This window comes from Protobothrops mucrosquamatus, unplaced genomic scaffold (assembly GCF_001527695.2).
Source record: "Protobothrops mucrosquamatus isolate PMUCROS unplaced genomic scaffold, P.Mucros_1.0 scaffold3677, whole genome shotgun sequence".
NCBI classification, from domain to species: Eukaryota; Metazoa; Chordata; class Lepidosauria; order Squamata; family Viperidae; genus Protobothrops; species Protobothrops mucrosquamatus.
In genome coordinates, this window is record NW_015389634.1 from 58,693 (window position 1) to 75,343 (window position 16,651).

The 16,651-nt window shown below is 44.1% G+C and overlaps 1 protein-coding gene across 1 annotated transcript; it reads right to left on the reverse strand.

Moving 5' to 3' along the window:
• Positions 1 to 6,441: 6,441 nt before the first annotated feature.
• TOR2A (torsin family 2 member A) lies at positions 6,442 to 13,824 on the reverse strand. Its single transcript, XM_015827408.1, has 5 exons — positions 13,659 to 13,824; positions 12,344 to 12,609; positions 10,984 to 11,159; positions 8,146 to 8,273; positions 6,442 to 6,798 (listed from the first exon to the last, which is right to left on the reverse strand). Exons 1-5 carry the CDS (start codon positions 13,822 to 13,824, stop codon positions 6,554 to 6,556), a joined length of 981 nt encoding a protein of 326 aa, XP_015682894.1. The 3' UTR covers positions 6,442 to 6,553.
• Positions 13,825 to 16,651: the final 2,827 nt, after the last annotated feature.

Consider the following 16,651-nt stretch of genomic DNA (forward strand, 5'->3'; position numbering starts at 1 on the left):
TTCTCTGTCCTCTCTCTCTGTGTGTGTGTCTCTCTTTCTCTCTGTCTCTGTCTCTCTCTGTCTCTCTCTCTTTGTCCTCTCTCTCTTTCCTCTTTCTCTCTCCTTTTTCCTCTTTCTGTCTCCTCTCCTGTCTCTCTCCTCTTTCTCTGTCCTCTCTCTCTCTGTGTGTCTCTCTCTTTCTCTCTCTCTCTGTCTCTCTTTCTCTGTCCTCTCTCTCTCTCTGTGTCTCTCTCTTTCTCTCTTTCTCTCTTTGTGTCTGTCTCTGTCTGTCTGTCTGTCTGTCTGTCTCTCTCACTCTCACTCTCATTCTCTCTCTCTCTCTCACACACACACACACTCACTCTCTCTCTCTCTCTCTCTCTCTCTCTCTCTCTCTCTCTCTCAGACTGTTTTCTGAAACTGGGCCAGCTGAATTTTGCCATGGCAGATTACCAACAGGCTCTAGAGCTGCGTCCTTTAGACCCCAAACTCCGCCGGCGCATCGCTTGGCTCTCCAACGAGACCGGATTGCAAGACTTCCGCAAAAAGTAGGCCGGGATCTCTCCAAGGACCCGGGGCAAGATTTCCCTGGAGGGGGAAACGCTTGACTTCTAAGATGATCTTTGTAGTAGATCATCTGGAGGGTCTGGTCATCCCATTTTTATTCCTCTCGGGGTTTGTTTTTTTTTGCAACAGTCCCATAAAACAGACAAGCGGGACCGAGATTCACACATTTATTGACCACACACACACACACACACACACACACACTAAAAGTCCGTCATGGACGTCCGACTTTGCGTGAAGAGGAGGCGTCACCTCTTACTGGGCACCCTTCACTTCATAATAGACTTGTCCCGCTTCTGTGCGCACAAAGACGTCCTCAAGGACCCTCGTTTCCTTCTGTACTAGTCGCGGGACAACGACTTGGGGTCGTTCCTTGAGGTGGGCACATGTCGTCCTCCACTTACGACCACAACGGAGCCCCAATTTTCCGTTACTAAGCGAGACATGTCTTCAGTGAATTTTGCCCCAGTTCACACCCTTCCTTGCCCCGGTTGTTAAGCAAGTCACTGCAGTTGCTAAACTAGTGACACAGCTGTTAAGTGAATCCCGCTTCCCCGTTGCTTGTCAGAAGGTCGCAAAAGGGGGTCACGTGACCCCGGGATGCTGCAGCCGTCGTAAATACGAGTCAGTGGCCGAGCGTCTGAATTTTGATCACCTGATCGCGGAGATGCTGCTGCGGTCTTAAGGGCGAAAAACGGTCGTAATTCACTTTTTTCAGTGCCGTTGTAAACTCGAGCGGTCACTAAATGAACTGGTGTAAGTTGAGGACTTACCTGTCTATGTCCAGTCATCTGCTCCAGTGTCTTGATTCACCTCTGACCCCAGATGGACGGCCACCAATTGGGGGGGCTGAATGTGGCCTGTTTAGGATAGCTTAATTTTTCCCCTTCCTTCTGTGCCAGTTTTTTTTTTTTTTAGCAAAATTTTATTAAGTTTATATAAATGAGGAAAAATAGGAACAATACAGGTATGGTAAAGGGAGGGGTGGAAGGAAAGGGGAAGGGAAGGGGAGTAAGGGATTAGGGTAAAATAAGGATAGGTACAGTCACATATTTCAACAAACAAGCTACCGTCCAGATCATAAGAATGAGTAAATATCATATTCAACCATTTTTACCAAAGCCAAGACTATAACATATTAAAAACAATTAGTAAACAAATATGTTTGATCTATTCAGTAAACACTACTAATAAAATCTCAGAAAATCCTAACAATCAAAAGTAAGAAATGAAAGTCAATAAATCGGGAGAAATGATCATATCGTCACAATGTTAGTTAGAACTCGATTAAAAATCAGTCATCTATTCCAGAATATTGAATCCTTCAAGCTCTAACGTGTCTCTAACCATTGATAAAAAAATTTCCCAGGTTCTAAAATAAATTGAATCATCTTTTTCTTTCATTTCTAATGTTAGTCTATCCATCTCCGCTTCCGTGCCAGTTTTTTTGATCTCAACAACTTTGAAGAGGTTAGGAATTCTGGGAGTTGAAGTCCACCAGTCTTCAAGCATGCTGGCTGGCTGGCTGGCTGGCTGGGGAATTCTGGGAGCTGTAATCCACCCACCCTAAGGCTTCTGGGAGTTGAAGTCCACCTATCTTAAAAGCATGCTGGCTGGGGAATTCTGGGAGCTGAAACCCACCCACCTTAAGGCTTCTGGGAGTTGAAGTCCACCCACCTTAAGCTTTAAGTCCCAGCCCTTAAAGCAGCGGAGAGTAAGAAACACTACACTGAAACAAAAAAACAAAAACCCAATTTTGTAAGGACACCTCCACGGGTGCAATAGAAGCGTCTCCATTTCGAGTATGGTTTTTCATTTTTCATTTAAAAAAAAAGTGATTTATTTTTGAATTCCAGGTCCGGACCCTGATGGGCAATCTGTTTCCCGGAGAGAGCCCCGAATCCCTCCTCGGCAGCAAAGTGGGAGATTTGACCAAAACTCTCCTGGATCGAAAGCTCAACGCTTTCCCTGAGGGCAGGTATTGAATCAAAAACCATGGGGAGGTTGATAGCATTTTAGGGGGGGGGGCAGACCTGTTTGGGGGGGGGTCGCTCAACCCATCTCATTTTCCCCCTCCTCCGTGGCCAGCCAGGAAGTTCTCGGTCCGCCAAGCAAGAATTTTTTTTTTTATCCGGTGTCGGGAGGGCGATGGTGGGACCGGTCTCTGTCTTGCCTTTCGGCCTTCGGGCCAGTAAACTCTGCAACCACGCCGGAGCAGATGGGAGTTGTAGTCTGCAGGGCTGGAGATTTCCCCACCACCACACACACACATACACGCACGGGCCCGTTTGCTTCTGGGCAATCTCAATCCCTTTGGGGGCCTTGCGTTCGTTTTCAGCACCGGCATCCCTTAATTAAGAGCAGTCCAATCAAGGTCCGGTCGATACAAAACGAGGATAAATTTCAGGGTGTTTGGCAGAATCCGCCCTGCCGCCTCGCACAAGGGGTGTCCCCAAAAGTGTTGAAGGTGCTCTGGGTATGGGTGTGTCTCTTTCTCTTGTTCTGTCTCTCGTTCTCTTTCCCTTCTATCTCGTTCTCTCCTTTCTCCTCTCTCGTTCTTTCTCTCATCCTCTCATACTTCCTTTCTTTCTCTCCCTTTCTCTCCTTTCTCCTCTTTCTTTCTTTCCTCTCATTCTCGCCCTCGTGTTTTCTCTTGTTCTCTTTCTTTCTCTTTCCTCTCATTCTCTCCCTTCTTGCTCTCCTTTCTTTCCTCTCATTTTCTCCTTATTCTCTCCTCTCGTTCTCCTTCCTTTCTTTTGCCCTTCTTGTTCTCTCGTCTTTCTCTTGTTCTGTCTCTCGTTCTCTTTCCCTTCTATCTCGTTCTTTCTCCTCTCGTTCTTTCTCTCATCCTCTCATACTTCCTTTCTTTCTCTCCTTTCTCCTGTCTCCTTTCTTTCTTTCCTCTCATTCTCGCCCTCGTGTTTTCTCTTGTTCTCTTTCTTTCTTTCCTCTCATTCTCGCCCTCGTGTTTTCTCTTGTTCTCTTTCTTTCTTTCCTCTCATTCTCTCCCCTTTCTCTCTCCATTCTCTCCTCTTTCCTCTTTTTCTCCTCTTATTTTCTCCTCTCGTTCTCCTTCCTTTCTCTCCTTCCTTTCTTTTGCCCCTTTCTTGTTCTCTCCTCTCTGATTCTTTCCTTTCTCCTTTCTTTCATTCTCTTTTCTCATTCTCCTTCCTTTCTTTTGCCCTTTTCTTGTTCTCCTCTCGTTCTTTCGTTCTCTTGTTCTTTCTCTCATTCTCTCCTCCCTCGTTCTCTCTCCTGTCTCTCTCTCTTTCTCATTCTTTCTCTCCTCTCTCTCTCTTTCTCTCTCTGCCTTTCCACCTTCTTCCAGGCCTCTGAAATCGGCAGGATCCGAACTCCCAACCAACGTGTATGTTCAGATCGAGGACCAACAGAAGGCTGAGGAGCCAGCAGCCAAAGAGGAGAAGGAGGTGGTTTCTGAAGAAAAAAAGCTGCAAAAGAGACTGGCCGAATGTCAGCAACATTCGCAGCAGGTACCTCTGCCCCTGGGAAGGAAAGCGAGATATTTCATTTATTTATTTGTTTTATTCGATTTACTGTATACGGCACCCTTCTCTCCTGTAATGTGGCTCTGGGAAGCTATATCGGGTGACTTTGGGATTTCCATAGCTATCTCAGCACCGTTAACGGGTTGCAGAAGGTCACAGATCCAGCTAATGAGAAAACAGCCCTGGATCAGAAAAGATGTGGTCATGTTTTAGTCTTTTATCTAGGTCTTTGCAGCTGAGAACATCACAAAAGGAACTTTCCTCCCCCCGATAAAAAATTTTTTTGTGGCTGGGCTGAATTATTTGGTATATTCGGATGCATTTTAATCCAAATATCAGCTGACCCATTGCTTCGTTAATTTTTTTTTTTTTAACAATTTTTGTTGGAATGGCTTCGCCGTTGGCCTGTTTTAACAACAGAATAACAGAGCCGGAAGGGGCCTCGGAGGTCTTCTAGTCCAACCCCCTGATCAGACAGGAAACCCTACACCATTTCAGACAAATGGGCTGGCTGTAATTTTAGGACCCTCCCACCCCCAGGGGCGAGGACCCAGTTCCTTCCATCTCACCCCAGCTCCCAAACAGAACAGATTTGTCTGGGATAGTAATGAGGCCTCCTGTCTCGGCAGGGGGTTGGACTAGATGACCTCCGAGGTCCCTTCCCACTCTCTTAAGTCAAAGAAGAAATGGGAGTTGAGGTCTGCCTGGAGGCTGTGAGTTCCCATCCCTGCCCATTTCGAAAGGCGAGAGGCCAACAACCTCAACTTCGCTACCACTGAAGTTGTTAAGCGTGGAAAGTGGGACTTGTCGAATTATCCGGTGTGTCTCGCAGGCCGACGAGGAGCTGAAAGAAGCACGTCAAAATAAGCCAACTCTGGAATCCAAAACCGTCTGGATAGACCCCTGCCCTCGTCTGCCCCCCAAGGAATGCCCCAAGGAACCGTTCTGCTGGAGAAAAATTTAAGAAGGCATCAGTCAGTTCTGGGCCTGTCTGAAGCATCGCCCTGGGGACGGAAACCCCCTCTGCTTTTTCTCTCCCATATATCCCGAATTTCTAGTGAGTCGGACAGGATTTCTCCTGTCATTTGGAGCTCGCCTGCTCAAAAAAAAAACAACCACAACTTTTAACTATCTGGATCCACCATTAAAAAATTGAGGATCCCTTTGCCAGATTTTTTTGCTCGGCTAGAGGCTTCGTTTCTCTAACCAGGACCCCCAAATCTTGGAAAGGGTGATGGGGTGATGCCATCCCTTCGGGGCTCAAGAGTGACTTGTGGCAGACCCACAGGGAAAAGGGGTACCCAGTGGGATGATGCAATTAGCACCAGAATTAATCTCTCCCCCCCCTTGGGTTTGCAAAGATCCACAAAGAACAATTGGCAATTTGCAGCTTATTTCTTTTGCGGTTCTTTCTAGACTTCGGAAAAGACTTTATAAAGCTGTGCCTTTCCTGTTTTGTTTTTTTAATTTATTTAAATAAAGCAAGCTTTTGAAGACCTTCAGGTACGTCCAGGTTTTTTCACATTTATTGTATGTCCAGTTCAGCAATAAATTCAAGATAAGAAGGGCGCAGTTTCAAAAAAAGGACGTGCGTCGACTCTCTGAGGTGAAAAGTTCTACGAAGGAGGTAGAAGAGATCTCTTCCTGGGTTTAAAGACACCCGGTACCTAAACTTAGACCGACCCTGCAGAGGGTTGCCGGACCAAAACAAGTTTGCGGCATGTAAACGTACTATTTTGTGCTTTGTTTTAGTGATAAAGATTAGAAGTGTGCTTTTTAAAACTAGCAGCATTCGCGCTGAGGTGGATTGCAATCTATTATTAGTTGTTCAAGTCTGTTGTTCTGCACCAAGAGGCATAGAAAAAAAAAAGAAAGAGAAGAGAGAAAAAAAAAAATATTCTCTTTGGCTGGTGCTTCCTCAAAACCTCCCAGAAAAACAGTCTCTCGCAGTCAATGCGAAGTCTTTTAAAAGCAGCTGCATTTTGTGTAACTTGTAGCAACAAGCCACATCTCAGTCCATCAAGTTCTGGTTGACACAACAGAGAATGCCCTGGAGAAAAACACACACACACACACACACACACACCATCCCTGAATTAGAATCGTAAAATACAGCTTATTGGATTTAAAAAAAATCACAGGGTGCTTCAGAATCATCCTTCGACTTCAGAGGTAGGATTTTAAGAAGGTGTAGGAAAAAAAAAAACCGAATTAATTCAACGGCACTAACGGCAGGAATTTGTAAAACGTTCCGAGGAACAGTGTTTTAAAAGCAAGGCAAGATTTCCCCCGCGTAATGCATCACAGAATCTTCTCCTTCAGAATTCAAAAAAAGCCGGATTCCGGGCCAAGGTGTAAGGGGGCATCACGTCTGATCAAGCCAGCATCATTCTTTGCCTTTAAAAAGACCCCGTCCTTGGTCCTTCAGAACCCAGAAATGGTCATGACTTGGAAGAAAACCGTAAACTCCATTCCGGACCGGGAAAACGTCTCCAAAGAGGTCATAAGAAAAACGGGATGCGGGAAGATACGGTTTTGCATCCGGTGGAGGAGAAGATTTTTTCCTCGTTGGGGAAGTAGGAAAAGCTGCCGGCTACTCCGTCCACGACCTCCGGGTGAGGGAGGAGACCCTGGCCGGCCATCTCGTTGACCACGCACTGCTTCACGTGGTGCTGTCGCAACGGGAGGAAGGGCACCAAGACGTCGATCACGTTTTGCTCAAGGATCCCGGATTTCCAGAATCCGTCTGAAAGAGACGAGAAAAAGGACGAGGGTGAAACTGTTAACGTTACAGGCAGGGGGGATCCCCAATTTCTACCTATCTACGTTTGCTTCGAGGTCAGTTAGATTAAGGCAGTGGATCATAACCTTTTCTTGACCACGGGATCCCCTTTAAATGCCTTTTGTGGCCCTGGACCGTGACCGCGGACCCCCCAAGACTTAATTCGAGATTTAAAATCATGACATTGCAGACTCCTCATGATGACATTGTGCCCTCGCCCAAGGATCTGTGGAGAACGGCTGCAGGATTTGGGGATGGCCAGTCTAGAGAAAAGAAGGACTAGGGGGGACATGATAGCAGTATGCCAGTATTTGAGGGGCTGCCAAAAAGAGGAGGGGGTCAATTTATTTTCCAAAGCACCAGAAGGCAGGACAAGAAACAACGGGTGGAAACTAATCAAGGAGAGAAGCAGCCTGGAATTAAGGAGAAACTTCCTAACAGTGAAGACTATTAACCAGTGGAACAGCTTGCCACCAGAAGTTGTGGGTGCTCCATCACTGGAGGCTTTTAAGAAGAGACAGGACAGCCATTTGACTGAAATGGTATAGGGATTCCTGCTTGAGCAGGGGGCTGGACTAGAAGACCTCCAAGATCCCTTCCAGCTCCATCCTGATGGATTGATTGACCAATTCAATTTTCACAATGTTTTCCCAAAGTGCGAACGCAAATAAGGGACAGTTTTCGACAAAACAGGTTGCAAAAGATAGTCAATGTAACAGCAAAACGTGGCCGAGAGAACAAAGTCCAGTCATGTGAATTCACCCCACGTTGAGAACCACTGGATTAAGGTCATCTTGGCCACTCCAATTTTACCAAACCGGACGCTGAGTTGCCGAATGCCGAAACGGGCATAGAGACAGTCTTCAACTTACGACTGATTGCTTAATGACTGTTTGAAGACACGACCTACCTGAAAAAGCGAGGACTTACAGGCCGGATCCAAAGTTTGGGTAGCCAGGTTTCCACCCGCTCCTCCTCCTTCCCCCCCCCAATAGTCATTTAGGGTTCGGCACTTACATTGACTTGTGTTTTGCCATGTTTTTGTCGAAATCCATTATTTAATTTGCGTTCAATACTTACGACCGCCATGTCTGCTTCAAAAATGTGGCGAAATTGGGTGGCTCAGGGGATTGACCCGTTTTATGACCCTAATGGGCAGGGTCCATCACGGTTGTATGCCGAGGACTACCTCAATTCATTGCGGATTGGTGTTTTTTCTCCCTCTGCCCTTTATTTGGGGAAGTTTTGTAGATCGCCAACGTCCCACCAAAGTGTTCCTCTTTTTCTCCCCTCCTTCTGAAGATAACTCACTTTGCGGGTCTTTAGAAATGGCCTCCAAAATCGACGCTTCCAGATCCTGACGACTGATCTCCTCGCGGTCTCTGCGGTCCCGCCAGAGGTCCAAAGCCATCCGGTTAATCTGCTCCGTGCCCGTATTGCTAAAGACAGTCAGAGGAGAGCAACTGAAGCCCAGCAGTACTACATCTCTCATATCTTACTGGTTTATTGAATACACGATGTGATATAGGCCAGGGCTTTTCAACCAGTGGTACGGGTACCACCTGTGGTACGTTGGCACCTGGCAGGTGGTACACGACCATCCTAGAAAAGTGGTAGCAGGGGAGGGGAATGAGCTGAACCGGTGGCAGCACCACACAAGCCTGAGCGAGAGATGGCTGGAGCTGCAGGGCTGTCAGGGCTCAGTGGAAGCGCCAGGATTAGTGCCAGGCTCCAGCTGGAGCTCGGCGCTGATCCTGGTGCTTCTGTGGAGCCCAGAAGAAGCGCCGATCAGCTGGAATGTTGCAGCATCTCCAGGGTCTTGTGATTTACATTCAGATGCTTGGCAAGTGATTCATATTTATGACGGTCACAGTGTCCCAGGGTCATGTGAAGTGACCAAAACCTGCTGCAACCACCCAGCAGACGGGGGGAATAAAAACCAAACACCCCCCACCCCACCCCCACTGCCAATCCTCAACAGAAATGCTCACAACAATGAAAACCTCGGACAGGAGGAAGAGCGCCACTGGGTGGGCAGGCAGGTGTCTTGCTCGGCTGTGGCTTGGGGGGTATTTTTTTCAGTGTCATTGTAACTTCGAACAGTCACTAAGTGAACTGTTGTAAGTTGAGGACTACCTGTAGTTCATCACTTTTTCCTTTCTTTTTTGGGTCATCAAGTTTTTGACACCTTGCTAGGCCACTGGTGGTACTCAGATGTTGCCATATCCTAAAAGTGGTACAATGGGTGAAAAGGTTGAAAAGCCCTGATATAGGCCAGGGGTCTCCAACCTTGCCAACTTTTAAGACTTGTGGACTTCAACTCTCAGAATTCTGGGAGTTAAAGTTCACAAGTCTTACAGTTGGCAAGGTTGGAGACCCCCAGTATAGGCGACGGAAAACTAACTCTAAAATCCCAAGACGTCTAACCAAAGTATCTAACAACGACCTCCCAGATGTCCACGTAGACCATGTAAACGCCTTGTCGTTTTGAGAACCGTCTGCTATCTTCTTCCACAGTGGTTAGAATGCCCTTGAAAAGTTTCCAAGCATCTTTGTGCAGAGAAGGGCAACAAAGAGGATTAGGGGGATGGAGGCTGAAACCTATAAAGAGCGGTTGCGGGAATTGGGTACGTCTAGTCTTAACAAAGAGAAGGACCGGGAGGGAGATGATAGCAGTGTTCCAGTATCTCAGGGGCTGCCCCAAAGAAGAGGGAGTCAAGCAGGACAAGAAGCAACGGATGGAAACTCATCGAGGAGAGAAGCAACCTGGAACTAAGGAGAAATTTCCTGAGAGTTAGAACAATGAACCAGTGGAAAGAACTTGCCTCCAGAAGTTGTGAATGCTCCAATATTGGAAGCTTTTAAGAAGAGACTGGACAATCATTTGTCTGAAATGGTATAGGGTTTCCTGCCTGAGCAGGGGGTTGGACTAGAAGACCTCCAAGGTCCCTTCCAAGACTGTTATTCTATTCCTATTCCATTCCATTCCATTCTATTCTATTCTACAATCTATTCAATTCTTATTTCTTATTCTATTCTATTCTTTCTTATTCTATTCTATTCTATTCTATTCTATTCTATTCTATTCTATTCTATTCTTTCTTATTCTATTCTATTCTATTCTATTCTATTCTATTCTATTCTATTCCATCCCATATTTTCTATTCTATTCTATTCTATTCTATTCTATTCTATTCTATAATCTATTCTATTCTTATTTCTTATTTCTTATTCTATTCTATTCTATTCTATTCTTTCTTATTCTAAATTTGTATTGTTTTGTATGTATTTTAAATAGATTGTCAGCCGCCCTGAGTCCTACGGGAGAAGGGCGGGATATAAATTCAAATATAAATAAATATAAATAAATATAAATAAATATTCTATTCCATCCCATATTTTCTTTTCTATTCTATTCTATTCTATTCTATTCTATTCTATTCTATCCCATATTTTCTATTCTATTCTATTCATTCCATTCCTTATTCTATTCCCTTCCTTATTCTATTCCATTCCTTATTCTATTCTATTCTATTCTATTCTATTCTATTCTATTCTTCATTCCATTCCATTCCATTCCTTATTCCATTCCATTCCTTATTCTATTCCATTCTATTCTATTCTATTCTATTCTACAATCTATTCTATTCTTATTTCTTATTCTATTCTATTCTTTCTTATTCTATTCTATTCTATTCTATTCTATTCCATCCCATATTTTCTATTCTATTCTATTCTATTCTATTCTATTCTATTCTACAATCTATTCTATTCTTATTTCTTATTCTATTCTATTCTATTCTATTCTTTCTTATTCTATTCTATTCTATTCTATTCTATTCCATCCCATATATTCTATTCTATTCTATTCTATTCTATTCTATTCTATTCTATTCTATTCTATTCTATTCTATTCTATCCCATATTTTCTATTCTATTCTATTCTATTCTATCCCATATTTTCTATTCTATTCTATTCTATTCTATTCTATTCTATTCTATTCTATTCTATTCTATTCTATTCTATTCTATTCTACTCTGTCTCAAAACCTGCAGAACTGGACAGGTTTCGTTTCTCTAACTTGCTGCCACGTTTTCACTCTTGACACCCAGCCTTGTGTCTTAACCCCCCCCCCCAACCCTCGTTACCTGATAAAGACGAAGATGGCTTTCCGATAGTTGGTCCCGAACACCACCCAGGAAGGTCCCAGGAAGGGCGCAATGACCTCGATCAAGCCTGGATGCAGATCGTCCATCTCGTCGAAGAGGAAAAGGGAACGGCCACACTGGGTCAGATTGCCCTCGATCCAGCTTCTGAGATCGTCCTACGCAGAAGGAGAAGATGGGAGAGAGAGAGAGAGAAAAAATCAACATTGGAACAGGGAAGGCAAAGAAAAACTACGCTCACAAGCTGCCAATCAGGATGAGCCAAGCAGGGAACTCCAGATCCAGATCCCATCATCCACACCCTACAATTCTATCTCCTTTCCAGTCCTGTTTTATAAGTTTATTAAGTAGTCGGCGGCTTTACAACCATTTCACCACTATCCAAGTTTAGGGCCAGCGCTGAAGAATGCGACATATTTTTCTCTCCCCTTTTTTTTTCTTTTTTCTTTCTTTCTCTCTCTCTCTCATCTTTTCTTTTTCTTCGTTTTTCTTTTGTGTCTTTTTTTTTTTACTTATTTTTTTTAAGAACCTGAAAAATAGATTTAAATACCTTAAGGTAATTAACTTTGGGAAAATTTGAACCCGCGAGAACGTTTTTGAACATTGTAGGGAAAATAAATTTGAATAAGAACTGCAAACAGGATCCAAGAAAAGAAGCGTGATATTGATATGATTATTATGGGTAGAAATTTTTTAGAAAAATTAAATCTTTATTTTTGTTACCTATCAAACTAATAAGGATTGTATTAATCCAAGGTTGGCAAAGAGAATATTACTGGGAGAAGAGAAAATCTATTATGTGATTTTGGAATACAGAAGCTGATGGTTAGGGATTACTTTGTAAATATAAGCCGTTTGTCTGAAATGGTATAGGGTTTCCTGCCTGAGCGGGGGTTGGACTAGATGACCTCCAAGGTCCCTTCCAACTTTTTTTATTATTGTTGTTGTTGCTGTTGTTGCTGCTGCTGCTGCTGCTGTTGTTGTTGTTGTTGTTATTATTATTATTATTATTATTATTATTATTATTATTATTATTATTATTATTATTATTATAACTCTGGGTAAGTCTACGCCTTGCTTAGGAACGGAAATTGCCTGTATAGACCGATGTCCGGGAATGGGTCACCGGACTGGGTTCACCTGGGATCCGGCCACCGACCAATCAACCCTGATACGGCTCAAATGGGCCGCAAAGCAAACAATGGTGGAGATCGGAGGGCTGTCCGGTTTGCAAAAGTACCACCTCGCAAGGCTGGCGTGGCCGCTCTGTGGCCACGGAAGAGAAAAAGGAAAGCGGTTTGTGGGGAACAGACCCCGCCCCCCCCCCTCCGGCCTCTCTTACCTTGTATTGCTGGAGGTGGTCAGCATGGGGAAAGTGGACCAGCGGGGAGAAGCGGTGGATGTAGGGGCTCCGGAGGCCCATCCGGAAGAGGTGCTGGGCCAGCAGGGAGGTCAGGAAGGTCTTGCCGGTGCCCGTCGAGCCGTGGAAGGACAGGACCAGGGGCTTGGTGGGCTCGGGATCCTGCACAAACTTCTTCAGGCCTTGGATGACCAGCTGCCTGGCCAGAGGCTGCCCCACCAGGCGCAGAGCTAACTCGCACTCGAGGCCTGGGGAGTGGAATAGAGTAGAGTAGAGTAGAGTAGAGAAGAGAGAAGAGAAGAGAAGAGAAGAGAATAATAGAATGGAATGGAATGGAATGGAGAAGAGAATAATAGAATGGAATGGAATAGAGAAGAAAAGAGAAGAGAATAATAGAATGGAATGGAGAAGAGAAGAGAATAATAGAATGGAATGGAATAGAGAAGAGAAGAGAATAATAGAATGGAATGGAGAAGAGAAGAGAATAATAGAATGGAATGGAGAAGAGAAGAGAATAATAGAATGGAATGGAATGGAATAGAGAAGAGAATAATAGAATGGAATAGAGAAGAAAAGAGAAGAGAATAATAGAAGAATGGAGAAGAGAAGAAGAGAATAATAGAATTGAGTGGAATGGAACGGAACAGAATAGAGAAGAGAAAAGAGAAGAGAATAATAGAATGGAACGGAACAGAATAGAATAATAACTTTATTGTCACTTTAAATATCCATTAATACATTAAAATGAGATTTCATTGCATGCAGCTCTCAAAGGTAACTACCTCCAATATACACGACATAAACATGACCAAAATTAATAAGAAAACAATAACAATAATAGTAATACATATACACACACATATATGTATTGAGAAGGCGAGGTCCTATGCCACGATGCCCAAGATACAGGGGAGGGGTCCAAATGGGCATCTGCCAGTGGCACAGGTATCACCCTTCCTGCTATTTCTGTGCCCCCAATTTCCTCTTTTTCCCCTCCTTCTTGCCCAATCCTGGGCTTTAAAACTGACCCCAAAAAGAGAGCCCATAAATTGAACCACTTTGCATCTCACAACAACCCTGCAGGGTAGGACAGGGGCAGTAGAATGGGGTCTTCAACCTTGGGGTTGTTTTAAAAAAAATAATTGCTGTTCTATTCATTGCTATTCTATTTATCCCAGCCTACCTAGCAGGGCTGTTAGCTGGATGGGGAGGGGGCGGGTGGGACTCGAACTCGCTCCCCTGCGCCCCCCAGCGGCCGGTCTCACCAGTACATCCCCCACCCGCTACATAGCCTCACCCGTTAAATCAGGGCAGAATTCGCATTCGCAGGACGCCGACAGGCTGCAATGCCAGGCGCTCGGCCCCCAGGGGGCGCCCGAGAGCATCAACCCCGGCAGAGGCAGCAAGAGCAGCAGCAGCAGCAGCAGCCGCGTTCCCGCGAGGGCGCACCCGCCCCTCTCCATGCTGGCTGTCCGCCCGCGAGAGGGTCGGGAAGCGCGCTCCCGCGTCTCCTCGTGCGGCGGCCCACTCCCGGCCTGCCCCGCGGCCCGGCTCGTGCTCGCAGGCGGAGAGCGAATGGAATTCCTGGCTTCCGCCACGCCGCTGCGCGAAGGGGCGGGGGCTCCGGGGGGCGGGGCTTGCCGAGGGGAGGTATTTAAAGCTCCGCCTCCCCAACCGTCCCCGTTTGGTTTTTTTTTTTCCTTTTCAAAAAAAGGGGCGGGAATAAAATGGTTTCTGAGGGGGGAAAAAGAATTGGAACCAAATATATATTAAAAATAAATATTATTACAGCACGAGGAAGACAATGAAGGGGAGCTGAAGCTTGAAGGGGGGGGAAAGAAATTAAGATGTAAAAAATATACATTCTAAAGCAAAGAAGAAGGGAAAGGAGCTAAAGAAAAATGGGGGAAAAATAAGTTTGGGTGGCTGGGAGATTAAACTTATTTTAATTTAAATTTATTTTAGGGAAGGGCAATAGGTCATGAGGCAAACTGGGTTTGGAGTAAAAAAAAATAAAGCTACGAGGAAGGAAAATGGAGAAATATCTCAAGGAAAATGGGAAAAAAGAAAAAAAAAAGACATTTATGAGAAGATGTTTGAGAAAATACTGAAGAATAGAAGAGGCAGGAGCTTGAAAGGAGGCGGTGAGGAGAAAAAGGAATTTTAAAGAGAAAATGGCTTCAGGAGAGGATGGAGGAGAGGAATGGCTAAAAGAAGAAAATGTAGGCAAACGGATTTATTTAGAAATGAAGGAGAAACAGGTGGAAAAGTGGCTGAAAAAATGCTTGAAAGTGCAATTCAGAGGCAAATAAAAGAAGAAAAATAAGCTAAAGGGAGAAAAACAGGTGGAAATGTAAAACTCTAGAGGAAAAAGGGGATGTTTGCACCAAAAACAAGCCAGGATCAAAACAAACCATGGTCTTCCTCAAGAGAAGGCCTAAGAAATACCAAATCAAGCCTCCCAACAAAACTCATCTCTGATTTTCGTTCAGAAATTAGTAGAATTTAGTATTAGAATTTAGTCAAATTTCCAACAGAAAGTCAATTTCAACTTCATTAGTCAATTTCACTACTCCCTGGGAAATCTCTTTTAATTTCTAGTCACTTTCAGGCTTGCTTTGATTATTCTGGTTAGTTTTGCTCTGGGGAGGAAAATAAAAGTTTTTGCTGGTATTTTTTGCCAATTTTAAGCAGGTCTACTCGAGGGTAAAATAAGCTTTTGTTAATATCAACCTGTCTTCACATTTCAAGGGACTTCTTTGAGGGTTTCAGTGGTTTTCTTAAAAGAATTTGAAAGCATTTTCTTTCTTTAAAATAAGTAATGGCCCTTCTTGAGCTATTTCTATTTCGAAAACGGAAATCTGGGTTTTAGACAAGAAATTTGCCTTTTTCAGGTTGCATCCTATGTAGGTTTACTCAGAAGTCAGCTCCACTGGGTTTAAAGAATGCTACTCTTTTTTAAGCTCAAGCTTGGAAAGAAATATTTTTTTTATTTTTTAGGACATGAAAAGGGTTTGATGTCGAAAAAGGCAAGGCATGTAGTCACGAAACAACCTATCCTTGATCTAATTGGAGACAATTCTCTCCATGTGCCTAAATTGCATTTTCCAGTCTGTTCTTGTTTTAAAAATGCTCTGTTCCATTCTTCTCAAATAAATTTGTATAGATCATTTCAAAAAGGTATATGCAGCGGTGAGAAAGCCTGTTTAAATCCACCATAAAGCCTACTTGAAGAAAAAAAGCATAAAAGTTTATTGTATGCAAGAATCGAGGAAAGACACTTCATTGTATCTGTACATTCATTTACAAGACCTAAAAGAACCATGTCAATTATTTACATATGAGACCTGAATACATATGTATATATATATATTTATAGATACATATACACCCCACATGGATTTTTTTTTTTAATTTACAAAACCACCCTCATTCCCTGCATCAAAATGGAGGGAAGCAAAAGAAAAAGAGACTTTAAGAAAATAAAGGAATGTTACTTGGCATCAATGGAAGGACTGAGATTGGGACTTGGGGATCCCTGGAAAGAAAGATGGCAGTGGCCTAACTTTACCTGATATTTTTTTTATTTATAATTACATTTATTTACCATCCATCTTGTCATGGGGCTACTCTTGGAGGCTTACGGTTGATGGATTAAGTTGGGTGTAGATTGAATGTTAGCGATGATCAGAGATGCTCATGAACATAGAAAAGCTAAATTTGGGGGCTGCCTTACTGTCTGCGGGTGTGCCTTGTCGCCCAGGTCCTTCTGAGATTGGGGCACTAAACAAACTATGATCAGCCCCCAAAGCTGGTGGAAACTGCTCTTCTCCAATTCATGGCGATGGAAAAGAGAACAGGGGAACCTCAAAGTAATAGAAGGAGCAGAGAGAAGATTCCTGCACTCTTGGTTTCAAACCCCACTGTGAGGCACCAAACCTGGGCCTGAAATTAGCTATGAATCGGTGCTGAATTTAAACTCGGAAGTTTTGCCTCTCTCAGGAGGCACACTGCAGCTCTTCAACACGAATCTGCATGGCTGATATCTAACATGCTTGGCCAGTGCATTCTCTTCCATGGTTTGCCTGGAGGATCTCGGTCGTTGTCAAGTTTTGCAGGAACAAAGTCAACCCAGTGATTGTCAGTATTTCATGCTGGAAAGGCCTTTTTGGGAAGGGTCCCAGTTGCATCCCTCTCGGTCCAATCCTACCACCTTAGCATCGCTCGAGACCCACTGCTGCCAGAAAGCAAGCTGCAGGCGCATTCGTTGCAATCTTGCGCCCGTTGTTG